This window comes from Hemitrygon akajei, chromosome 22 (genome assembly GCF_048418815.1).
Source record: "Hemitrygon akajei chromosome 22, sHemAka1.3, whole genome shotgun sequence".
Classification (NCBI taxonomy): domain Eukaryota; kingdom Metazoa; phylum Chordata; class Chondrichthyes; order Myliobatiformes; family Dasyatidae; genus Hemitrygon; species Hemitrygon akajei.
In genome coordinates this window covers 67,532,562-67,558,443 of record NC_133145.1, presented here as the reverse complement: position 1 = coordinate 67,558,443, position 25,882 = coordinate 67,532,562, and the positions used below count along the sequence as shown (strand labels likewise).

General features: G+C 45.0%; 1 protein-coding gene across 1 annotated transcript in view; it reads right to left on the bottom strand.

Annotated features, from left to right (window-relative positions):
- LOC140714856 (ATP-binding cassette sub-family C member 3-like) overlaps positions 1-25,882 on the bottom strand; it is a 188,134-nt gene that overhangs the window by 40,945 nt on the left and 121,307 nt on the right. Inside the window, exons 9-16 of the mRNA XM_073026539.1 lie at positions 25,364-25,541; positions 21,501-21,662; positions 20,551-20,643; positions 19,992-20,195; positions 17,633-17,779; positions 16,974-17,061; positions 15,673-15,739; positions 12,848-12,974 (exon numbers count right to left, since the gene is read on the bottom strand). Of these exons, the coding sequence (XP_072882640.1) occupies positions 12,848-12,974; positions 15,673-15,739; positions 16,974-17,061; positions 17,633-17,779; positions 19,992-20,195; positions 20,551-20,643; positions 21,501-21,662; positions 25,364-25,541 (1,066 nt within the window). The remainder of the gene's footprint in view (positions 1-12,847; positions 12,975-15,672; positions 15,740-16,973; positions 17,062-17,632; positions 17,780-19,991; positions 20,196-20,550; positions 20,644-21,500; positions 21,663-25,363; positions 25,542-25,882) is intronic.

Here is a 25,882-nt window from a genome sequence, read left to right as displayed (position 1 = left end):
CGTTCTCCACGCGATCACTGTCTGTAAATTGTTTGTACGTTCTCCACGCGATCACTGTCTGTAAATTGTTGGGACGTTCTCCCCGCGATCACTGTCTGTAAATTGTTTGTACGTTTTCCACGCGATCACTGTCTGTAAATTGTTTGTACGTTCTCCCCGCGATCACTGTCTGTAAATTGTTTGTACGTTCTCCCCGCGATCACTGTCTGTAAATTGTTTGTACGTTCTCCCCGCGATCACTGTCTGTAAATTGTTTGTACGTTCTCCCCGCGATCACTGTCTGTAAATTGTTTGCACGTTCTCCACGCGATCACTGTCTGTAAATTGTTTGTACGTTCTCCACGCGATCACTGTCTGTAAATTGTTGGGACGTTCTCCCCGCGATCACTGTCTGTAAATTGTTTGTACGTTTTCCACGCGATCACTGTCTGTAAATTGTTTGTACGTTCTCCCCGCGATCACTGTCTGTAAATTGTTTGTACGTTCTCCCCGCGATCACTGTCTGTAACTTGTTTGTACGTTCCCCACGCCATCACTGTCTGTAAATTGTTTGTACGCTCTCCCCGCGATCACTGTCTGTAAATTGTTTGTACGTTCTCGATGCAAATACTGTCTGTAAATTCTTTGTACGTTTTCCACGCGATCACTGTCTGTAGATTGTACGTTCTCCCCGCGATCACTGTCTGTAAATTGTTTGTACGTTCTCCACGCGATCACTGTCTGTAAATTGTACGTTCTCCACGCGATCACTGTCTGTAAATTGTTTGCACGTTCTCCCCGCGATCACAGTCTGTATATTGTTTGTACATTCTCCCCGCGATCACTGTCTGTAAATTGTTTGCACGTTCTCCCCGCGATCACTGTCTGTAAATTGTTTGTACGTTCTCCCCGCGATCACTGTCTGTAAATTGTTTGTACGTTCTCCCCGCTATCACTGTCTGTAAATTGTTTGTACGTTCTCCACGCGATCACTGTCTGTAAATTGTTTGTACGTTCTCCCCGCGATCACTGTCTGTAAATTGTTTGTACGTTCTCCACGCGATCACTGTCTGTAAATTGTACGTTCTCCCCGCGATCACTGTCTGTAAATTGTTTGTACATTCTCCCCGCGATCACTGTCTGTAAATTGTTTGTACGTTCTCCACGCGATCACTGTCTGTAAATTGTTTGTACGTTCTCGACGCCATCACTGTCTGCAAATTGTTTGTACGTTCTCCCCGCGATCACTGTCTGTAAATTGTTTGTACGTTCTCCCCGCGATCACTGTCAGTAAATTGTTTGTACGTTCTCCCCGCTATCACTGTCTGTAAATTGTTTGTACGTTCTCCACGCGATCACTGTCTGTAAATTCTTTGTACGTTCTCCACGCGATCACTGTCTGTAAATTGTTTGTACGTTCTCCCCGCGATCACAGTCTGTATATTGTTTGTACGTTCTCCCCGCGATCACTGTCTGTAAATTGTTTGTACGTTTTCCACGCGATCACTGTCTGTAAATTGTTTGTGCGTTCTCCCCGCGATCACTGTCTGTAAATTGTTTGTACGTTCTCCACGCGATCACTGTCTGTAACTTGTTTGTACGTTCCCCACGCGATTACTGTCTGTAAATTGTTTGTACGCTCTCCCCGCGATCACTGTCTGTAAATTGTTTGTACGTTCCCCACGCGATTACTGTCTGTAAATTGTTTGTACGCTCTCCCCGCGATCACTGTCTGTAAATTGTTTGTACGTTCTCGATGCAAATACTGTCTGTAAATTCTTTGTACGTTTTCCACGCGATCACTGTCTGTAGATTGTACGTTCTCCCCGCGATCACTGTCTGTAAATTGTTTGTACGATCTCCACGCGATCACTGTCTGTAAATTGTACGTTCTCCCCGCGATCACAGTCTGTATATTGTTTGTACATTCTCCCCGCGATCACTGTCTGTAAATTGTTTGCACGTTCTCCCCGCGATCACTGTCTGTAAATTGTACGTTCTCCCCGCGATCACTGTCTGTAAATTGTTTGCACGTTCTCCCCGCGATCAATGTCTGTAAATTGTTTGTACGTTCTCCACGCGATCACTGTCTGTAAATTGTTTGTACGTTCTCCCCGCGATCACTGTCTGTAAATTGTTTGTACATTCTTTCCATGATCACTGTCTGTAAATTGTTTGTGCGCTCTCCACGCGATCACTGTCTGTAAATTGTTTGTACGTTCTCCCCGCGATCACTGTCTGTAAATTGTTTGTACGTTCTCCACGCGATCACTGTCTGTAAATTGTACGTTCTCCCCGCGATCACTGTCTGTAAATTGTACGTTCTCCCCGCGATCACAGTCTGTAAATTGTTTGCACGTTCTCCCCGCGATCACTGTCTGTAAATTGTTTGCACGTTCTCCCCGCGATCACTGTCTGTAAATTGTTTGCACGTTCTCCCCGCGATCACTGTCTGTAAATTGTTTGCACGTTCTCCCCGCGATCACTGTCTGTAAATTGTTTGCACGTTCTCCCCGCGATCAATGTCTGTAAATTGTTTGTACGTTCTCCACGCGATCACTGTCTGTAAATTGTTTGTACGTTCTCCCCGCGATCACTGTCTGTAAATTGTTTGTACATTCTTTCCATGATCACTGTCTGTAAATTGTTTGTGCGCTCTCCACGCGATCACTGTCTGTAAATTGTTTGTACGTTCTCCCCGCGATCACTGTCTGTAAATTGTTTGTACGTTCTCCACGCGATCACTGTCTGTAAATTGTACGTTCTCCCCGCGATCACTGTCTGTAAATTGTACGTTCTCCCCGCGATCACAGTCTGTAAATTGTTTGCACGTTCTCCCCGCGATCACTGTCTGTAAATTGTTTGCACGTTCTCCCCGCGATCACTGTCTGTAAATTGTTTGCACGTTCTCCCCGCGATCACTGTCTGTAAATTGTTTGCTCGTTCTCCCCGCGATCACTGTCTGTAAATTGTTTGCACGTTCTCCCCGCGATCACTGTCTGTAAATTGTTTGCACGTTCTCCCCGCGATCAATGTCTGTAAATTGTTTGCACGTTCTCCCCGCGATCAATGTCTGTAAATTGTTTGCCGTTCTCCCCGCGATCACTGTCTGTAAATTGTTTGCTCGTTCCCCCCGCGATCACTGTCTGTAAATTGTTTGCTCGTTCCCCCCGCGATCACTGTCTGTAAATTGTTTGCTCGTTCCCCCCGCGATCACCGTCTGTAAATTGTTTGCTCGTTCTCCCCGCGATCACCGTCTGTAAATTGTTTTTACGTTCTCCCCGCGATCACCGTCTGTAAATTTTTTGTTGGTTCTCCCCGCGATCACTGTCTGTAAATTGTTTGTACGTTCTCCCCGCTATCACTGTCTGTAAATTGTTTGTACGTTCTCCCCGCGATCACGTCTGTAAATTGTTTGTATGTTTTTCCCGCGATCACTGTCTGTAAATTGTTTGTACGCTCTCCCCGCGATCACTGTCTGTAAATTGTTTGTACGTTTTCGATGCAAATACTGTCTGTAAATTGTTTGTACGTTCTCCCCGCGATCACTGTCTGTAACTTGTTTGTACGTTCTCCCCGCGATCACTGTCTGTAAATTGTTTGTACGTTCTCCACGCGATCACTGTCTATAAATTGTTTGTACGCTCTCCCTGCGATCACTGTCTGTAAATTGTACGTTCTCCCCGCGATCACTGTCTGTAAATTGTTTGTTCGTTCTCCCCGCGATCACTGTCTGTAAATTGTTTGTACGTTCTCTACGCGATCACTGTCTGTAAATTGTTTGTACGTTCTCCACGCGATCACTGTCTGTAAATTGTACGTTCTCCCCGCGATCACTGTCTGTAAATTGTTTGTACGCTCTCCCCGCGATCACAGTCTGTAAATTGTTTGTACTTTCTCGATGCAAACACTGTCTGTAAATTGTTTGTACATTCTCCCCGCGATCACTGTCTGTAAATTGTTTGTAGTTTCCCTCCATGATCACTGTCTGGAAATTGTTTGTACGTTCTCTCCATGATCACTGTCTGTAAATAGTTTGTACGTTCTCCCCGCGATCACTGTCAGTAAATTCTTTGTACGTTTTCCACGCGATCACTGTCTGTAGATTGTACGTGTTCCCCGCGATCACTGTATGTAAATTGTTTGTACGTTCTCCACGCGATCACTGTCTGTAAATTGTTTGTACGTTCTCTCCGCGATCACTGTCTGTAAATTGTTTGTACGTTCTTTCCATGATCACTGTCTGTAAATTGTTTGTGCGCTCTCCACGCGATCACTGTCTGTAAATTGTTTGTACGTTCTCCCCGCGATCACTGTCTGTAAATTGTTTGTACGTTCTCCACGCGATCACTGTCTGTAAATTGTACGTTCTCCCCGCGATCACAGTCTGTAAATTGTTTGCACGTTCTCCCCGCGATCACTGTCTGTAAATTGTTTGCACGTTCTCCCTGCGATCACTGTCTGTAAATTGTTTGCACGTTCTCCCCGCGATCACTGTCTGTAAATTGTTTGCACGTTCTCCCCGCGATCAATGTCTGTAAATTGTTTGCACGTTCTCCCCGCGATCAATGTCTGTAAATTGTTTGCCGTTCTCCCCGCGATCACTGTCTGTAAATTGTTTGCTCGTTCCCCCCGCGATCACTGTCTGTAAATTGTTTGCTCGTTCCCCCCGCGATCACTGTCTGTAAATTGTTTGCTCGTTCCCCCCGCGATCACCGTCTGTAAATTGTTTGCTCGTTCTCCCCGCGATCACCGTCTGTAAATTGTTTTTACGTTCTCCCCGCGATCACCGTCTGTAAATTTTTTGTTGGTTCTCCCCGCGATCACTGTCTGTAAATTGTTTGTACGTTCTCCCCGCTATCACTGTCTGTAAATTGTTTGTATGTTTTTCCCGCGATCACTGTCTGTAAATTGTTTGCTCGTTCTCCCCGCGATCACCGTCTTTAAATTGTTTGTACGTTCTCCCCGCGATCACTGTCTGTAAATTGTTTGTACGTTCTCCCCGCGATCACGTCTGTAAATTGTTTGTACGTTCTTCCCGCGATCACCGTCTGTAAATTGTTTGCTCGTTCTCCCCGCGATCACCGTCTTTAAATTGTTTGTACGTTCTCCCCGCGATCACTGTCTGTAAATTGTTTGTACGTTCTCCCCGCGATCACGTCTGTAAATTGTTTGTACGTTCTTCCCGCGATCACCGTCTGTAAATTGTTTGCTCGTTCTCCCCGCGATCACCGTCTTTAAATTGTTTGTACGTTCTCCCCGCGATCACCGTCTGTAAATTGTTTGTACGTTCTTCCCGCGATCACCGTCTTTAAATTGTTTGTACGTTCTCCCCGCTATCACCGTCTGTAAATTGTTTGTACGTTCTCCACGCGATCACTGTCTGTAAATTGTTTGTACGTTCTCCCCGCGATCACTGTCTGTAAATTGTTTGTACGTTCTCCCCGCTATCACTGTCTGTAAATTGTTTGTACGTTCTCCACGCGATCACCGTCTGTAAATTGTTTGTACGTTCTCCACGCGATCACCGTCTGTAAATTGTTTGTACGTTCTTCCCGCGATCACTGTCTGTAAATTGTTTGCACGTTCTCCACGCGATCACTGTCTGTAAATTGTTTGTACGTTCTCCCCGCGATCAATGTCTGTAAATTGTTTGTACGTTCTCCACGCGATCACTGTCTGTAAATTGTACGTTCTCCCCGCGATCACTGTCTGTAAATTGTTTGTACGTTCTCCACGCGATCACTGTCTGTAAATTGTTTGTACGTTCTCCCCGCGATCAATGTCTGTAAATTGTTTGTACGTTCTCCCCGCGATCAATGTCTGTAAATTGTTTGCACGTTCTCCACGCGATCACTGTCTGTAAATTGTTTGTACGTTCTCCCCGCGATCAATGTCTGTAAATTGTTTGTACGTTCTCCACGCGATCACTGTCTGTAAATTGTACGTTCTCCCCGCGATCACTGTCTGTAAATGGTTTGTACGTTCTCCCCGCGATCACTGTCTGTAAATTGTTTGTACGTTCTCCACGCAATCACTGTCTGTAAATTGTTTGTACGTTCTCGACGCCATCACTGTCTGCAAATTGTTTGTACGTTCTCCCCGCGATCACTGTCTGTAAATTGTTTGTACGTTCTCCACGCGATCACTGTCTGTAAATTCTTTGTACGTTCTCCACGCGATCACTGTCTGTAAATTGTTTGTACGTTCTCCCCGCGATCACAGTCTGTATATTGTTTGTACGTTCTCCCCGCGATCACTGTCTGTAAATTGTTTGTACGTTTTCCACGCGATCACTGTCTGTAAATTGTTTGTGCGTTCTCCCCGCGATCACTGTCTGTAAATTGTTTGTACGTTCTCCACGCGATCACTGTCTGTAACTTGTTTGTACGTTCCCCACGCGATTACTGTCTGTAAATTGTTTGTACGCTCTCCCCGCGATCACTGTCTGTAAATTGTTTGCTCGTTCTCCCCGCGATCACCGTCTTTAAATTGTTTGTACGTTCTCCCCGCGATCAATGTCTGTAAATTGTTTGTACGTTCTCCACGCGATCACTGTCTGTAAATTGTACGTTCTCCACGCGATCACTGTCTGTAAATTGTTTGTACGTTCTCCCCGCGATCAATGTCTGTAAATTGTTTGTACGTTCTCCACGCGATCACTGTCTGTAAATTGTACGTTCTCCCCGCGATCACTGTCTGTAAATGGTTTGTACGTTCTCCCCGCGATCACTGTCTGTAAATTGTTTGCACGTTCTCCCCGCGATCACTGTCTGTAAATTGTTTGCACGTTCTCCCCGCGATCAATGTCTGTAAATTGTTTGCCGTTCTCCCCGCGATCACTGTCTGTAAATTGTTTGCTCGTTCCCCCCGCGATCACTGTCTGTAAATTGTTTGCTCGTTCCCCCCGCGATCACTGTCTGTAAATTGTTTGCTCGTTCCCCCCGCGATCACCGTCTGTAAATTGTTTGCTCGTTCTCCCCGCGATCACCGTCTGTAAATTGTTTTTACGTTCTCCCCGCGATCACCGTCTGTAAATTTTTTGTTGGTTCTCCCCGCGATCACTGTCTGTAAATTGTTTGTACGTTCTCCCCGCTATCACTGTCTGTAAATTGTTTGTATGTTTTTCCCGCGATCACTGTCTGTAAATTGTTTGTACGTTCTCCCCGCGATCACTGTCTGTAAATTGTTTGTACATTCTCCCCGCGATCACGTCTGTAAATTGTTTGTACGTTCTTCCCGCGATCACCGTCTGTAAATTGTTTGCTCGTTCTCCCCGCGATCACCGTCTTTAAATTGTTTGTACGTTCTCCCCGCGATCACTGTCTGTAAATTGTTTGTACATTCTCCCCGCGATCACGTCTGTAAATTGTTTGTACGTTCTTCCCGCGATCACCGTCTGTAAATTGTTTGCTCGTTCTCCCCGCGATCACCGTCTTTAAATTGTTTGTACGTTCTCCCCGCGATCACTGTCTGTAAATTGTTTGTACGTTCTCCCCGCGATCACGTCTGTAAATTGTTTGTACGTTCTTCCCGCGATCACCGTCTGTAAATTGTTTGCTCGTTCTCCCCGCGATCACCGTCTTTAAATTGTTTGTACGTTCTCCCCGCGATCAATGTCTGTAAATTGTTTGTACGTTCTCCACGCGATCACTGTCTGTAAATTGTACGTTCTCCCCGCGATCACTGTCTGTAAATTGTTTGTACGTTCTCCACGCGATCACTGTCTGTAAATTGTTTGTACGTTCTCCCCGCGATCAATGTCTGTAAATTGTTTGTACGTTCTCCCCGCGATCAATGTCTGTAAATTGTTTGCACGTTCTCCACGCGATCACTGTCTGTAAATTGTTTGTACGTTCTCCCCGCGATCACTGTCTGTAAATTGTTTGTACGTTCTCCACGCGATCACTGTCTGTAAATTGTTTGTACGTTCTCCCCGCGATCAATGTCTGTAAATTGTTTGTACGTTCTCCCCGCGATCAATGTCTGTAAATTGTTTGCACGTTCTCCACGCGATCACTGTCTGTAAATTGTTTGTACGTTCTCCCCGCGATCAATGTCTGTAAATTGTTTGTACGTTCTCCACGCGATCACTGTCTGTAAATTGTACGTTCTCCCCGCGATCACTGTCTGTAAATGGTTTGTACGTTCTCCCCGCGATCACTGTCTGTAAATTGTACGTTCTCCCCGCGATCACTGTCTGTAAATGGTTTGTACGTTCTCCCCGCGATCACTGTCTGTAAATTGTTTGTACGTTCTCGACGCCATCACTGTCTGCAAATTGTTTGTACGTTCTCCCCGCGATCACTGTCTGTAAATTGTTTGTACGTTCTCCCCGCGATCACTGTCAGTAAATTGTTTGTACGTTCTCCCCGCTATCACTGTCTGTAAATTGTTTGTACGTTCTCCACGCGATCACTGTCTGTAAATTCTTTGTACGTTCTCCACGCGATCACTGTCTGTAAATTGTTTGTACGTTCTCCCCGCGATCACAGTCTGTATATTGTTTGTACGTTCTCTCCATGATCACTGTCTGTAAATTTTTTGTACGTTCTCCCCGCGATCACTGTCTGTAAATTGTTTGTACGTTCTCCCCGCGATCACTGTCTGTAAATTGTTTGTACGTTCTCCCCGCGATCACGTCTGTAAATTGTTTGCACGTTCTTCCCGCGATCACTGTCTGTAAATTGTTTGTACGTTCTCCACGCGATCACTGTCTGTAAATTGTTTGTACGTTCTCCCCGCGATCACTGTCTGTAAATTGTTTGTACGTTCCCCACGATCACTGTCTGTAAATTGTTTGTACGTTCTCCACGCGATCACTGTCTGTAAATTGTTTGTACGTTCTCCACGCGATCACTGTCTGTAAATTGTTTGTACGTTCCCCACGATCACTGTCTGTAAATTGTTTGTACGTTCTCCCCGCGATCACTGTCTGTAAATTGTTTGTACGTTCTCCCCGCGATCACTGTCTGTAAATTGTTTGTACGTTCTCCCCGCGATCACGTCTGTAAATTGTTTGTACGTTCTCCCCGCGATCACTGTCTGTAAATTGTTTGTACGTTCTCCACGCGATCACTGTCTGTAAATTGTTTGTACGTTCTCCCCGCGATCACTGTCTGTAAATTGTTTGTACGTTCTCCCCGCGATCACTGTCTGTAAATTGTTTGTACGTTCTCGATGCAAATACTGTCTGTAAATTGTTTGTACGTTCTCCCCGCGATCACTGTCTGTAACTTGTTTGTACGTTCTCCCCGCGATCACTGTCTGTAAATTGTTTGTACGTTCTCCACGCGATCACTGTCTATAAATTGTTTGTACGCTCTCCCTGCGATCACTGTCTGTAAATTGTACGTTCTCCCCGCGATCACTGTCTGTAAATTGTTTGTTCGTTCTCCCCGCGATCACTGTCTGTAAATTGTTTGTACGTTCTCTACGCGATCACTGTCTGTAAATTGTTTGTACGTTCTCCACGCGATCACTGTCTGTAAATTGTACGTTCTCCCCGCGATCACTGTCTGTAAATTGTTTGTACGCTCTCCCCGCGATCACAGTCTGTAAATTGTTTGTACTTTCTCGATGCAAACACTGTCTGTAAATTGTTTGTACGTTCTCCCCGCGATCACTGTCTGTAAATTGTTTGTAGTTTCCCTCCATGATCACTGTCTGGAAATTGTTTGTACGTTCTCTCCATGATCACTGTCTGTAAATAGTTTGTACGTTCTCCCCGCGATCACTGTCTGTAAATTCTTTGTACGTTTTCCACGCGATCACTGTCTGTAGATTGTACGTGTTCCCCGCGATCACTGTCTGTAAATTGTTTGTACGTTCTCCACGCGATCACTGTCTGTAAATTGTTTGTACGTTCTCCCCGCGATCACTGTCTGTAAATTGTTTGTACATTCTTTCCATGATCACTGTCTGTAAATTGTTTGTGCGCTCTCCACGCGATCAATGTCTGTAAATTGTTTGTACGTTCTCCCCGCGATCACTGTCTGTAAATTGTTTGTACGTTCTCCACGCGATCACTGTCTGTAAATTGTACGTTCTCCCCGCGATCACTGTCTGTAAATTGTACGTTCTCCCCGCGATCACAGTCTGTAAATTGTTTGCACGTTCTCCCCGCGATCACTGTCTGTAAATTGTTTGCACGTTCTCCCCGCGATCACTGTCTGTAAATTGTTTGCACGTTCTCCCCGCGATCACTGTCTGTAAATTGTTTGCACGTTCTCCCCGCGATCAATGTCTGTAAATTGTTTGCACGTTCTCCCCGCGATCAATGTCTGTAAATTGTTTGCCGTTCTCCCCGCGATCACTGTCTGTAAATTGTTTGCTCGTTCCCCCCGCGATCACTGTCTGTAAATTGTTTGCTCGTTCCCCCCGCGATCACTGTCTGTAAATTGTTTGCTCGTTCCCCCCGCGATCACCGTCTGTAAATTGTTTGCTCGTTCTCCCCGCGATCACCGTCTGTAAATTGTTTTTACGTTCTCCCCGCGATCACCGTCTGTAAATTTTTTGTTGGTTCTCCCCGCGATCACTGTCTGTAAATTGTTTGTACGTTCTCCCCGCGATCACTGTCTGTAAATTGTTTGTACATTCTCCCCGCGATCACCGTCTGTAAATTGTTTGCTCGTTCTCCCCGCGATCACCGTCTTTAAATTGTTTGTACGTTCTCCCCGCGATCACTGTCTGTAAATTGTTTGTACGTTCTCCCCGCGATCACGTCTGTAAATTGTTTGTACGTTCTTCCCGCGATCACCGTCTGTAAATTGTTTGCTCGTTCTCCCCGCGATCACCGTCTTTAAATTGTTTGTACGTTCTCCCCGCGATCACCGTCTGTAAATTGTTTGTACGTTCTTCCCGCGATCACCGTCTGTAAATTGTTTGCTCGTTCTCCCCGCGATCACCGTCTTTAAATTGTTTGTACGTTCTCCCCGCGATCACCGTCTGTAAATTGTTTGTACGTTCTCCCCGCGATCACGTCTGTAAATTGTTTGTACGTTCTTCCCGCGATCACTGTCTGTAAATTGTTTGCACGTTCTCCCCGCGATCAATGTCTGTAAGTTGTTTGCACGTTCTCCCCGCGATCAATGTCTGTAAATTGTTTGCTCGTTCTCCCCGCGATCACTGTCTGTAAATTGTTTGCTCGTTCCCCCCGCGATCACTGTCTGTAAATTGTTTGCTCGTTCTCCCCGCGATCACTGTCTGTAAATTGTTTTTACGTTCTCCCCGCGATCACTGTCTGTAAATTGTACGTTCTCCCCGCGATCACTGTCTGTAAATTGTTTGTACGTTCTCCCCGCGATCACGTCTGTAAATTGTTTGTACGTTTTTCCCGCGATCACTGTCTGTAAATTGTTTGTACGTTCTCCCCGCGATCACTGTCTGTAAATTGTTTGTACGTTCTCCCCGCGATCACGTCTGTAAATTGTTTGTACGTTCTTCCCGCGATCACTGTCTGTAAATTGTTTGTACGTTCTCCACGCGATCACTGTCTGTAAATTGTACGTTCTCCCCGCGATCACAGTCTGTAAATTGTTTGCACGTTCTCCCCGCGATCACTGTCTGTAAATTGTTTGCACGTTCTCCCCGCGATCACTGTCTGTAAATTGTTTGCACGTTCTCCCCGCGATCACTGTCTGTAAATTGTTTGCGCGTTCTCCCCGCGATCACTGTCTGTAAATTGTTTGTACGTTCTCCCCGCGATCTCTGTCTGTAAATTGTTTGTACGTTCTCTCCGCGATCACTGTCTGTAAATTGTTTGTACGTTCTCCCCGCGATCACTGTCTGTAAATTGTTTGTACGTTCTCCCCGCGATCACTGTCTGTAAATTGTTTGTACGTTCTCCCCGCGATCACGTCTGTAAATTGTTTGTACGTTCTCCCCGCGATCACTGTCTGTAAATTGTTTGTACGCTTTCCTTGATCACTGTCTGTACGCTTTCCTTGATCACTGTCTGTAAATTGTTTGTCGGTTCCCCCCGCGATCACTGTCTGTAAATTGTTTGTACGCTCTCCCCGCGATCACTGTCTGTAAATTGTTTGTACGTTCTCTCCATGATCACTGTCTGTAAATTTTTTGTACGTTCTCCCCGCGATCACTGTCTGTAAATTGTTTGTACGTTCTCCCCGCCATCACTGTCTGTAAAATGTTTGTACGTTCTGCCCGCGATCACTGTCTGTAAATTGTTTGTACGTTCTGCTCGCGATCACTGTCTGTAAATTGTTTGTACGTTCTCCCCGCGATCACTGTCTGTAAATTGTTTGTACGTTCTCCCCGCGATCACTGTCTGTAAATTGTTTGTATGTTCTCTCCATGATCACTGTCTGTAAATTGTTTGTATGTTCTCTCCATGTTCACTGTCTGTAAATTGTTTGTACCTTCTCCCCGCGATCACTGTCTGTAAATTGTTTGTATGTTCTCTCCATGATCACTGTCTGTAAATTGTTTGTACGTTCTCCCCGCGATCACTGTCTGTAAATTGTTTGTACGTTCTCCCCGCGATCACTGTCTGTAAATTGTTTGTACGTTCTCCCCGCGATCACTGTCTGTAAATTGTTTGTACGTTCTCTCCATGATCACTGTCTGTAAGGGGTTAGTACGTTCTCCACGTGATCACATGGCTTTCCTCCAGATGATCCAGTTTTCTCCCACATTCCAAGGAAGTACAGGTTAGTAGCATAATCGATCACATGGGTGTAATTGCACAGTGCAGACTCATTGGGTCGGGAGGGCCTGTTACTGTGCTGTATCTCTAAATAAATAAATCTTTACTCTCCAGTGCCTTCCCACTAATCCTGACCAATGTTTGCAGGTGCTCCCCCACCCCACAACTCGGTGGAACAGCGGTGTTTGACGTGTTACCCACCTGGACTGACACTTTGCCATCCTGTTTCTCCATCTCACCCAGCAGAGCTGAAATCAGCGAAGTCTTGCCACACCCAACCTGGCCGACCACTGCCACCAGGGAGCCTTGAGGAATAGCCAGATTGATCCTGGATTGAACAAACCATAGGCAGGTCACACAACTGGATTTCATGGGACAGCATGGTAGCACAAAGCTTTACAGTGCCAGTGATCGCTGTCCAACTCTTGTCACTGCTTGTAAGGGGTTTGAATATTCTCCCCACGACCACGTGGGTTTCCTCCGATTGCTTAGGTTTCCTCCCACATTCCAAAGACACGTGGGTCAGGGCTAGTGAGTTGTGGGCAGCTATATTGATGCTAGAAGCATGGGCAACACTTACGGGCTGCCCCCAGCACATCCTCAGACTGTGTTACCATTGATTCATATGGCGCATTTTACTTTGATGTACATGTGACAAATAAAGCTAATCTTCTCCCACAATGGGAAGACTGGAGAAGCGGGAGACATGATGTCTGGAAAGTTCGCCTTTATTAAATCCGTGCATTTCCATCATTACAAAGTGGAGGTGGAGATGTTCACAATCTGCACGGGTTCCTTGTACCTTTGCTCCTACTGGATCACCTGTCACAGAAGGGGGGCACTGGTGGGGGTAGGGTGGAGAAGTGTTCGAGTCACCTTGCCCTGGCTCAGTACTGGGGACTGCAATGGGGGACTCAGTTTACCCAAGACCTCCCCAAACGGATGGTTGAGGTTTGCAGGCTGGATCCACTTATGGCTCACCTGGACAGACCCTGACTGATCCCAGAATTACAGAATTACTAGGTACTGTAGAACTCTCCATTAAATCTGAGGTCCAGAGTGAGCCAATAGCATAAAACCAGGGGGTTCAGGCTAAAAAGGTCCTTGGATAAATTGCGGCCTGGATTCATTCATCCTGCATACAATCCTTGGGAGTCATGGTTGAGAAATTTATTCAGGAAAGCCAGTATACGATACTGATATTAACAGACAACCAAGTCCCCTTTCAATATAGAGCACCTTGTCTAGTGGTGTGTGTTGTGAGCTATGCAGTCCCTCCTTGCCCCTACGTCTGCTCTCACCCACTGCCGACCCTCCCCAGAACTCCTGCAGCAGTTGTCGGGCAGTGGTCAACAGCTGGCTGAGCCACACCTCCATTCAGCCAAGTGCTTAAGAACAGTGGAAAACAAGCGTGTGACAGCAGGGCTCTCTTTCACGCCCTAATGCCTAGTCTCTTCAAAGGCAGAGGCTGACAACAGTTCCCATCACCCGCCTGGAACATGACCTCAGTTGGCCCGGCCAGCAAAACCATAGCGGAAATGGGACAGCCTATTTCCCTCTGAAGCAAAGGATATCCTTTACTATGCTGCTGTTGGCAATCTAGTTCAGCCTTCAGACAATCAGTGAGGACACAAAACTTGTCTGTGAACTAAGTGGCTACAGCAAGTTTCGTAGAACTTAGAACATTGCAGCACAGTAGAGGCTCTTTGGCCTATGATGTTGTACCAACCTTACAAACCTACTCCAGTATCAATCTAGCTCTCCCCTCCTACAGAGCCCTTCATTTTTCTATCATCCATGTGCCTATCTAAGAGTTTCTTAAATGTTTCTAATGTATCACCACCCTGAAAGCACATTCCACACACCCACCACTCTTGTAAACAAAACTACACCTGACATCCTCCCCATACTTCCCTCTAATCACTTTAAAATTATGCCTCTCATATTAACCAATTCCACACTGGGGAAACCTCCTCTAACTGTCCAATGGTGTTACCATGGCTGGGGTCAAAATAAGATAATTTATTTGAATGTGTGAAGCAGCAGGAGTTTCCGATCAGCTCCGGTCTCAGCACCACATCCACTCTTTTCCCACACCCCTCAACTGCTTTGTGGTGAAAGTGGCTGTCAGACCCCACCCCTGAATGTTTTTACTGACTCTCCTCCCACAGGACCCTGGGGGACAGAATTCCAGAACACACCATCTGCTGCAAGAAGTTCCCCATCTCTGAAATGGGCAACATCTTACTGCAAAACTAACCTCTTAAGATACCTCCACAAGGGGCAACATTCATTCAGCACCCACCGTACATATTGTTTTATCTACTTAGAGGTACAGCACAGTAACAGGCCCTTCCGGCCCAATGAGCCCACGCTGCCCAATGGCACCCATGTGACCAATTAACCTACTGACCTGACCAGTACATCTTAGGAACTGGAACACCTGGAGGAAACCCACACACTCATGGGAAAGACATATAAACTTCTTACAGACAACGTCAAAAATGAACTCTGAATTCTGATGCGAGCTGTAACCACTAAGCTACCATGGCAGCCCAAAAATTCCAATAAATTTCCTCACCAATCTAATGAGCTGTTAAGTTGTGCAGTAACCCATTATGTGGCACCCTCAGCACTGCCAGTTTGCATAAGACCAAAGACCATAGGGTAACGGAGCAGTATTAGGCCATCACTAATAGTCTACTCCACCTCTCCATCCTGGCTGATTTATCATCCTTCTCAACACCATTCATCTGCCTTCTCCCTGGGTACAATCATTTGCATTGGCCTGAGCAGCAACACTGAACCACCCAGTGAGGCAAAATTTAATAGCTCATGATTCCTCTACTGCAGATTCCCAGTCCTCACTGTGATTCCCAGCACCAGGAATTCCTTCTTCCAATCAGCCTCTTGTGGAACCACCACCTAAACAAGAGGAATTTCATATTTATCATAACCCTATTTCATTCCTAGGAAATTTTCAGACTGCTGGGGCCAACACTGTGAGAAATACAATTAAACCTTACCTCTCCAGAACAACTGGGTCTTCTTTCCCCCAACTGAACTTCCCATTCTCTACTGTGATCGAGTGCCCTGTAAACACAGAAGAGCCTGAGATGGTGTGGGGTAGGTGGGTCTGCGTTAGAGAGGGGTGAAAGAGAGAGGGTCACAGGAGGATAGAGTAGGAGAGGCAGCGCTGGTAGAAAGAGAGTGCCATAAATGGTCCCAACAATCTACACTCTCTTCAACAAGGTTAAGGCTGAACTGCTCATTGGCTCTTGCCCCTATTTCCTGGCTAATGCTTAGAAGATATCAGACACAGGTGCAGAATTAGGCCATTCAGCCCATCAAGTCTGCAATAATAACAATCCCAGACCTCCTCACTCGCAAAAACAAACGACAGTAGCATCAAAATCCCCTGACCCACCCCCACCCATCACACATAAAGAACTAACAGGTTACCCACTCGGCTACTGGCCACAAGATAGAAAACACCAAAAAACTGAAGGAGACCAATGTACAGTCCAATCAAATAAATATTCTTACGGGCAGGTTTACTAGAACTGCTGGGAAGGGTTTAAGCTAATCATAAGCTTTGATTTATCTTCCTTCTTTCTCACTGCCCCTAGATGGAAGGTAGTGTGCAGACCATGAGCAATTACCATTCTGAAAGGATTCACACTGTTCGATAAGATCACTCTGAGCTCCTACTTCACTGCCACTTCCTGTACTAACGCCTTATTTCCTACTATCCTTGCCTTGATGAAAGGACCCACAGATTTCATCGTGGGTAGAGAATTCCAAACATTTACAACTCTGAGAAGTGGGGAAGCGAGAGGGAGGATTTAAGAAATTGGGGGTGGGGGAACACAGCAGACTTTGCGACTCATTCCTGAATCCAGCAGTTTTACATACGCAGACTTTCCACCTGTGGTCACATCCCACTTTTCTAACTCAGGAAGAGACAGAAACAGTGTAATAAAGAGAGAAAAAGGAAGAGAGTCAAACAGAGGCAAAAAGACGATAAACACAAACGATTCTGCAGATGCTAGAGATCCAGAACAGCGCACTCAAAATGCTGGAAGAAAGCAAGTCAAGCAGTATCTATGGAGTAGAATGAACAGTTGAGGTTTCGGCTGAAATCTTTTAACAGAAAGGGAGTGGGAAGAAGCCCAAATAAAAGGCAAAAAGAGACTGAAGGGAAAAGGGAGGTGGAAGTGGGAAACATAAAAAGAGAGGCAATAATAAGAGAGGGTGCTCCAAGACTGGAAGATAAAGGAACAGTCCATTTGACATTGAGATGGGTTCAGATATGACACAGGGTTACCTGTTGCAGTCTTCACTCGCTCAACACTTGTGAGGTCCAGCTCATCGTGGCTCAGGAAATTTTGTAATCGTTTGAGTGAAACAGTGGCCTGAGAGTAAGATCAGGAGAGAGCATCAGAACAAGGAAGACTAATCAAAGCAGGCCGCATGTGAGCTGGGGTGAGATAGCTGAGATCATTGCAGATACATTCAACATCAGGAAGAAGACACTGCACTGTCAGCAACGTATTAAGTCGTCAGCATCTCCCACCCCCACCTACAGTCAGAATCATACATCTTCATCCCTTGTTATCAAAACTACAGGACCATCACTGAGCTGAAAGACCACCTCAACTGATGAAGGACAACAACGGGGCAGAGGAGCCCTATGATTAGAGAACCCTCATGAATGGGTAAGGGACTGGTCCAGAGTGAGTAATCCTGGGATGTCATGAGGCTGTACAGGAAATAATGGAAATGCCAAACTTTCTTTCATGGTTCAAGGGCAAAAATGGGTGTTGGCCAATTCCATTGCACAGTCAACACTTCACCACCCGGAACAGGCAGCCTTGCAGCCAGACCACCTCTACCCTTCCCTACTGCTTTGCTACTTCTACCATTCCCCAGGTGGGTCCACCTTTGTAGGACAGGTGGGCTCTCAGGTGGATGTTGCGTACTCACCTGGACGATGCTGCTGATGACCTGAGGCAGCATATTGAGTGGAAACCGTAGGATATTGAAGAGGGAGAGGGAGACAAAGGCTTTCTGTGCATCCAACACGTTATTCTCATCCATGTACACATACACTGCAAAGCTTGTCAAGGCAACCTGGAAAAGAATAAATAACACTGCTAACAATAACATTAAATAAAATCTGCATCAGAATCAGGCTTAATATTTGTGTTTGTATTTATCCTATTTCTTACACCCAAGGGAGTATAAATCTTTAAGTTGAGTCTCCAACGCAATGTACAAACAATAAGAGGGGAAATGTGGGAGGATATTACCCAAACTCTAAGATTGTAACATAATTGTTTTATATACGTGTGTACAGTCAGATCAATGTGTATTGATAAATCTGATGGCCTGGTGAAAGAAGCTGTCCTGAAGCCCGTTGTTACCATTTGCCAGACAGAAACAGCTGAAACAGTTTGTGTTTTGGGGTGGCTGGAGTTCCTGAAGATCCTCCAGGCCCTTTTTATGTACCTGCTGCTGGATAGAGATAAGTTCACACCCACATGTGTGCGGTGCTATCAGCACCAGTGCCCTGGGATTGAGGATAGATCACTGGCATATATCATGAAATTTGCTGTTTTGCTGCAGCACTACATAGCAATACATAATAATTTAAAAAGCTATAAAATACAATAGGAAATATATATAGAAAATAAGTAATGCAAAAAAGGGAAGCAAAAATAGAAAGTAGTGTTCATGGGTTAATTGTCCATTCAGGAATCTGATTGTGGAGGAGGAGAAGCTGTTCCCAAAACACTGATAGTGTGTCTTCAGGCTCCTGTACCTCCTCCTCGATGGTAGCAATGAAAAGAGGGCAAGTCTTAGGTGATGGGGATCCTTAATGATGGATGTTGTCTTCTTGAGGCATTGCCTTTCAAAGGTGTTATTGACGCTGGGGAGGTAGTGCCCACAATGAAACTGGCTGAGTTTACAACTTTCTGCAGCTTTTTCCAATCCTGTGCTGTGGCCCCTCCACACCAGATGGTGATGCAACCAGTTAGGATGCTCTCCGTGGTACTTCTGTAAAAATTTGCAAGAGTCTTTAGTGTCATACCAAGTCTCCTCAACCTCCTGATGAAATATAGCCACTTCTTTGTAATTGCATCAATATGTGGACAACAGGCTAGATCTTCAGACATGATGACACCCAGGAACTTGAAACTGCTCACCCTTTCCATTGCAGATCCCTCAATTATTGGTGTGTGTTCCCTTGACTTCCCCTTCCTGAAGTCCACAATCAATTCCTTGGACTTACTGATGTGAAGTGCAAGGTTGTTGATATGATACCACAGGTTTCTCACTCATCACCATCTGAAATTCTGTCAACAATAGTTCAAAACTGCAAACCAGTACTGACCACTGCAAGAACCAAGCAGACATCCCATGGCAGTGATTGCTTGGGTTAGGTACAGATGACGTTAGATTAGTTTTATTTGTCACATGCACATCATAACATAGTGAAATGCATTGTTTGCATCAACAACCACCACAGTCTGATGTGGTGGGGACAGCCCACCAGTATCAGCACACATTCCAGCATCAACATAGCATATCCACAATTCACTAACCTCCTCCAAAAATGGAGAGAGCAAATGTTGGAGATGTCAGACTAGCACTGGGGGCAGGGTGGGAGCTGTCATAGATTCAGCTCATTGGATCAGATGGTTAGGACAGGAAATAGACTTTCTTGCTCAGAAGACTGCAAAATCTGGGACTCTGGACATTAGTGGCAGTGGAAACTCGACACCAGGATTAAAGGTTAGGTACGTGGAAACATACCGTGAAATGCATTAACAACTAACACAGTCCGAGGATGTACTGGGGACGGCCACGCATTCCGGTGACAACATAGCATGGCCAAAACTTGCTAACACAGAATCAGGTTTATTATCACGGACAAATGTCATGAGGCGAGTTGTTTTGCAGCAGGATTACAGTGTAATACATAGAAATTTATAAATTACAGAAAGAAATACATTTTTAAAAAGTGGTGCAATGAGGGAACATGTGTCTGGAAAGTGGCAGGAAACCACAGCATCTTGAGGAAACTCAGGGAGAACATACACAATCCTTACAGAGAGGCAGGATCACTGGCGCTGTAATGAGTTACGTTAATCACTACACCACAATGCCAAAACAGGTAGATCTTCAAAAATAAACACCAAGGAATACAATGATCAGGAAAGAAAGTGAACAAGCCATCAGCCACAATTCCATTAACTGTGGATTGGGCCCTTTTCTGCTCCTGTCCTCTGTTTTCCAGCTTAGAAGTTCTAATTGGTTAGGGAAAGGATCAGTTACTCACAAAAAAAGGAGCAGTTGTCCAGGTGAAGGTGGAGAGGGCATTGAGATAGGCTGCTTTCTTCAGAATTTTCAGCTCCTTCTCTCGAATGCTCAGGATCTTTTCCTCAAAGGATGCCTCCCAGGCATACAGTTTCAGCACCTTTATACCATTCAGGATCTCGTTCATCAGCTTGATCCGCAAGTCTTTGTACTGCATCTGTTGAACCTGCAGCACAGAATGGGAAGACACACTGTGCATGATGGCTAATATCAGAGGGTGTTAGTGGGAAAGTATAGAGGGGGATGACAGAGGAAGAGTGGTGGGTGTGAGGAACATGAAGCCAAGGGTGATGGTACAGACAAATACATGGACATTTAAGAGAATCTTAGATAAACACATGGATAATTTAAAAAATGGACAGCTATCTGGGAGGGAAGGGTTAGATTGATCTCAGGGTAGGTTAAAAGATCTGTGTAACATTGTGGGCCATAGGGCCTGTATTGTATTTTACTGTTCCATGTTCAACAAGAGGGAATGGGAAAGGGTTAAGGGAGCAATGACGTATCAATCACTAACATACCTGAAAGCTCCTGCTTTTTACGGCTATCATGGCATTGAAAGGGATGAGCAGAATCATAACGGCAACACCTGCCAGGACAGAAGGACCCAGGTACTGGAAAAGAACACATAGACGTATTGGTGCCTGTACCTTCTCATCACCAAGCACCTGTACATTCTCAACAAGCACGACCTGTGCCTTTTCACCAAACACCACCTGTACCATCTCACCAAACACTGTCTGTACCCTCTCACCACCAAGCATCACCTGTACTTTCTCACCAGGCAACACCTTGACTGCGTAAGTCTAGGGAATACACACTCTGCTCCTGCCAAACCTGTGAGATTGAGACGGCTCTCCCACCCCAAACCCTGGTTTGTCTGGATGCTGTGTAATTTGTTACCCTGTTACAACTCAGTGCCAAGAAATAACAGACAGCACACTGTATATGATTAAAGGAATTATATTTATGAATCTTAACTAAATGGTTAGAAAAGAAATGAAAGTAAAGAAAAAAAGGGTACATTACAATTAAACAGTCAAATATGCACCAGTTGGAGCTCAACTCTTCCAAAAGTCACACATATTCTCCAGTCCTCAGTAGACCCCGGCACCTGGCTCCACTGAATCATGGTCCCCACCAGGTCGAATCCTATGCCAGGTTCTCTCCAGCGTCTTCTCTCTTCATCTCTCACTGAACAAAAAAAAACCTAAGACCAACCTTAGTCTCCCTCACAAAACCTCCCAATTCCACCATTCCAACTGGATGAGATACATTCCTCAGCATCCCTTATCTTCAACAATAATCCAAACATGCTATAAGCACAACAGTCTGCTCTTACAGAATCGCTAAAATGAAATACCTACAGCACAGCAGTAAAAATGTGAACCAGGGTGTTACATCACCTAGCAGCAGCTGCCCACTCGAGGCTACATTTCCTCCTTTGGTAAGGGGACAAGGAAGGGTGTACCTGCCATAGAAAGTAGAGAGCCAGGCAAATTTGGAGTGGTGCAGACCACAGCATGTTCAGGAAAGCAGTGAGGTCCATGAATCTTTGTGCATCCACGGACATTAGATTCACAATTTCCCCAACAGTCGACGATCGTTTTGCAGAATTTGTGATGATCAAAGACTAAAACATTAAACAAATATAAAAGCAAACATCAGATGAACATTGTTCGTTTTTGTTTATTCCTAGGATGTTCATATCTCACCATGAAATTGACATAACCTCACCCATCTGCCCAGGATTTAGTCCTCAGGAACCTCAGGTCAGGAGTCCCCTGTCCCAGTGTGTGGACTTCACAAACAAAGGATGTTCCTGGGGTATAGTCCAACACACAGGTTCATTCATAGAAACTGAAACACTATGCAGCACAGTATAGTCCCTTTGGCCCGCGATGCTGTGCTGACCTCTTAACCTACTTCAAAATCAATCTAAACCTTTCCTCCCACGTAAACTTCCATTTTCTATCATCCTAAGAATCTCCTGAATGTTCCTCAAATATCTGCCTCTACCACCACCCCTGGCATATAACATGCATATAACACACTCCGTGTAAAAACAAACTGACCTCTGATATCCACCCCCATATATTATAAAAAGCACAGAGATTCACAAAAATCATGAATTCCTCCTTGGTCAACAAGGACCTCTTGCAACCACCTAGTAGAAGTATCTTCACATGTCACCTTCACTGGGAGGGTGAGTAGGTCCATGAGGTGACTACATACCTGACTGCATCTTCTGCCGAATCATTTTATGTTCTCAAAGACCTCTGATTAACCAGCCTGGCTTCCTAAATCTATTGAAGTGCTTTAAATATCATAAATAGTATGATTGGACTGCGTGATTCATAAGGCATGTGCTTCACTAGCTGGGGTAATGGGCACGTATGGAGGATGGGAACTTCATGCAGACAGGTCCATAAGACATAGGAGAAGAATTAGGCCATTCAGCCTATCGAGTCTGCTCTGTCATTTCATACCAGATCCCATTCAACCCCATACATGTGGTCGGGAGGGATTAATTTTTGCCTCGAACAAACTGCAGCAATTTGTGTAAAGTAAGTATTTGAAATACAGTATTATCAATGTTTTAATGTTGGGCACAAGTTAGTGTGTAAAGAAAAACAAAAAACAATTTAAAATATATAAATACCATTTCATATGTGGCAATGAAACATGCATGTCTAGATAGCAACACATTGGAGTCTGTAGACAGTAAGTCTACCTGAATCTCCCCTGCTTACAGACACTGAGTGTGCTTTAACTATGCAAAGACATAATGGAGCGTGGGCTGGAGTTTCTGAAGAGATTGCCTTGGAGAGCATGGGGGCTGACTAGAGACAGATCACAAATCCTTCAAATGAGATAGGGAAGGAAGATCTGCAAAACCTGATCATATGAAGTTGCTCATTGTGAGGTTAAAGACAGAAGGAAAGACCTAGCACTGCCCATCACACATTGGCTGCTGACCAACAGGGCTCCAGCCAATGAGGGCTGAGACCTGGATCTTAGAGAAACGCGTAAACATGGTTGGTGAGGACTATACAGATGGTTGTGGGGGGAAAGGTGGTGTTAGTGAGCGTTCCAAAGCAAGTGAAAGGAAGGAAGTAGAATAGTAGAAGATTTAAGCAGCATGGTTACATAGTGATTAGCACAACACTTTACAGTGCCAGCAACCTGGGTTCAATTCCTGCTGCTGTCTGTAAGGAGTTCATATATTATCCCCATGACATGTGGATTTCTCTGAGTGCCAGGTTTCCTCCCACGTTCCAAAGATGTATGAGTAAGTTGTGGGCAAGCAGTGTTGGCATCAGAAGTGTGGCAATCCCAGTGGGCTACCCCAGCACATCATTAAACCTTGTTGGGCCTTGGCATAAAGACGATGCAGTCCACTGTACGTTTTGATACACATGTGACAAAAAAAACTAATTGTTAATCTTTAATACTCATATTGCTTTAGTCTGCACAGTTGAATAGACAACTACAACACAAAAAATGTTGGAGGAATGCTGGAGACAGCATCTATGGAGAGGAAAAATTGAGTTGATGTTTCAGGCCAAGATACTTCTTCAGGACAGACAGCCAAGAAAGGCATCTGGCCAAATATCATAGTGAAATGAGGAATAAAATAAATATCATACAGGATGAGAGGGAATGGCGGGATATCCTTTGCCCAGACTTGTCTACCAGTCGGTCAGGACTGGGTACTGAAAACTCCAGCTTTCAAGGACTGCAGGATGATTGGGAACAATGAGTTTGCTTCTATGAGATGGGAGGTAATTACAAGGAGACAGTTGAAATTCTATGGTGGAATTATGAGATAATTAGGGTTAAAACTGAGATTTAAAACTCTCAGCCAAAATGTGTATAGGCCCCTTGGTATCAGCTGCACACATACGTGCAGAGTTTAAACAAATTATAGAAGGGAGTGGAGCTTTGGAATTCACTAACCAGTCAGGCAGGAGAGGTATAGTCAACAAGTTCATTCTAGAAAAATGCATGCACAGGGTTTTAGTTATTCAGGGAATTGAGAGGCTTGATGGCATTTTAAATATTTATATCCAACTATTAAAATAAACCTGGAAAGTGAAACGTTCTGTCAGGGACACTGTCTGTAAGTTACAGAATATAGTAAAAAAAAAATTTAATTCAGGGGAGAATAAAAGGATCCTTTTCTAGTTGGCTGCCAGTGACCATTGCTGTTCTGCAGGGGTCAATTTTGGGACCACTTCTTTTTATGCTGTATATAAATGATTTAGATGATGGAATAGTTTGCTTTGTTGCCAAGTTTGTAGATGATACGAAGATTGGTGGAGGGGCAGGTAGTGTTGAGGAAACAGACAGGATGCAGAAGGACTTAGACAAATTAGGAGAATGGGCAAAAGAGTGGCAAATGAAATACAATGTGGAAAATGCATGTTCATGCACTTTGGTAGTAGAAATAAATGTGCAGACTATTTTCTAAATGGGGAGAAAATCCAGGAATCTAAGATGCAGAGAGACTTGGGAGTCCTTGTGCAGAACATCCTAAAGGTTAACTTGCAGGTTGAGTTGGTGGTGATGAAGGCAAATGCCATGTTCGCATTCATTTCAAGAGGTCGAGAATACAAGAGCAGGGATGTGATGCTGAGGCTTTATAAGGCACTGGTGAGGCCTCACCTTGAGTATTGTGTACAGTTTTGGGCCCCTCATCTTAGAAGAGATGTGCTGGCATTGGACAGGGTCTAGAGGAGGTTCACAAGGATGATTCCAGGAATGAAAGGGTTATCATACGAGGAATGTTTGATGGCTCTGGGTCTGTACTCGCTGGAATTCAGAAGGATGAGGGGGGATCTCATTGAAACCTTTCAAATGTTGAAAGACCTAGACAGATTAAATGTGGAAAGGATGTTTCCCATGGTGGGAGAGTCCAGGAGAAGAGGGCACATTCTCAGGATAGAGGGGCACCCTTTCAAAACAGAGATGTGGAGAAATTTCTTTAGCCAAAGGGTGGTAAATTTGTGGAATTTGTTGCCATGCAGCTGTGGAGGCCAGGTTATTGGGGGTACGTAAGGCAGAGATTGATATATTCTTGATTGGACATGGCATCAAAGGTTACAGGGAGAAGGCTGGGAACTGAGGTTGAGGAGGAGATTTTTAAAAAAAGGATCAGCCATGATTGAATGGCAGAGTATACTCTATGGTCCAGATGGCCTAATTCTGTTCCTATGTCTTATGCGACAAATAGAACTAAACTAAACCTCTGCTTTCAGTCAAGCCAGAGTGACACTTAAATTCTCTCTCTTCATTATTAGCCACCATCTCCAACCCTATGTGCTCTCTCACCTTGCGGTATATGGCTCCAACGATGGCTGTCCGTAGTCGCATGCCAGTCACAAAGCAATAGTGGAAGTGCTGGTGGAGGAGGAGGGTCTGCAGGGCCGTGGAGATGAACATCAGAATAGCGATGCCATATCCCCACCAAGTCCTGGCCTCAGGGTTTTTAATGAATGAAATCAACACGCTGAAAGAGAGAGAGCAGGAGAACGTGTCAGTGACTACGCCCAGGCCAGCAATCATACAGCACATCACCAACTCACCTACATAAAAGAGTTTACCAGGCAACCTGGCTCTATAAGACCATAAGATATAGGAGCAGAATTAGGCCATTTGGCCCATTGAGTCTACTCCACCATTTTATCATGACTGATCCAATTTTCCTCTCAGTCCCAATCTCCTGCCTTCTTCCCATACCCCTTCATGCCCCAACCAATCAAGAATCTATCAACCTCTGCCTTAAATATACATACTGACTTAGCTTTCACAGCTGCCTGTGGCAACAAATTCACCACTCTCTGGCTAAAG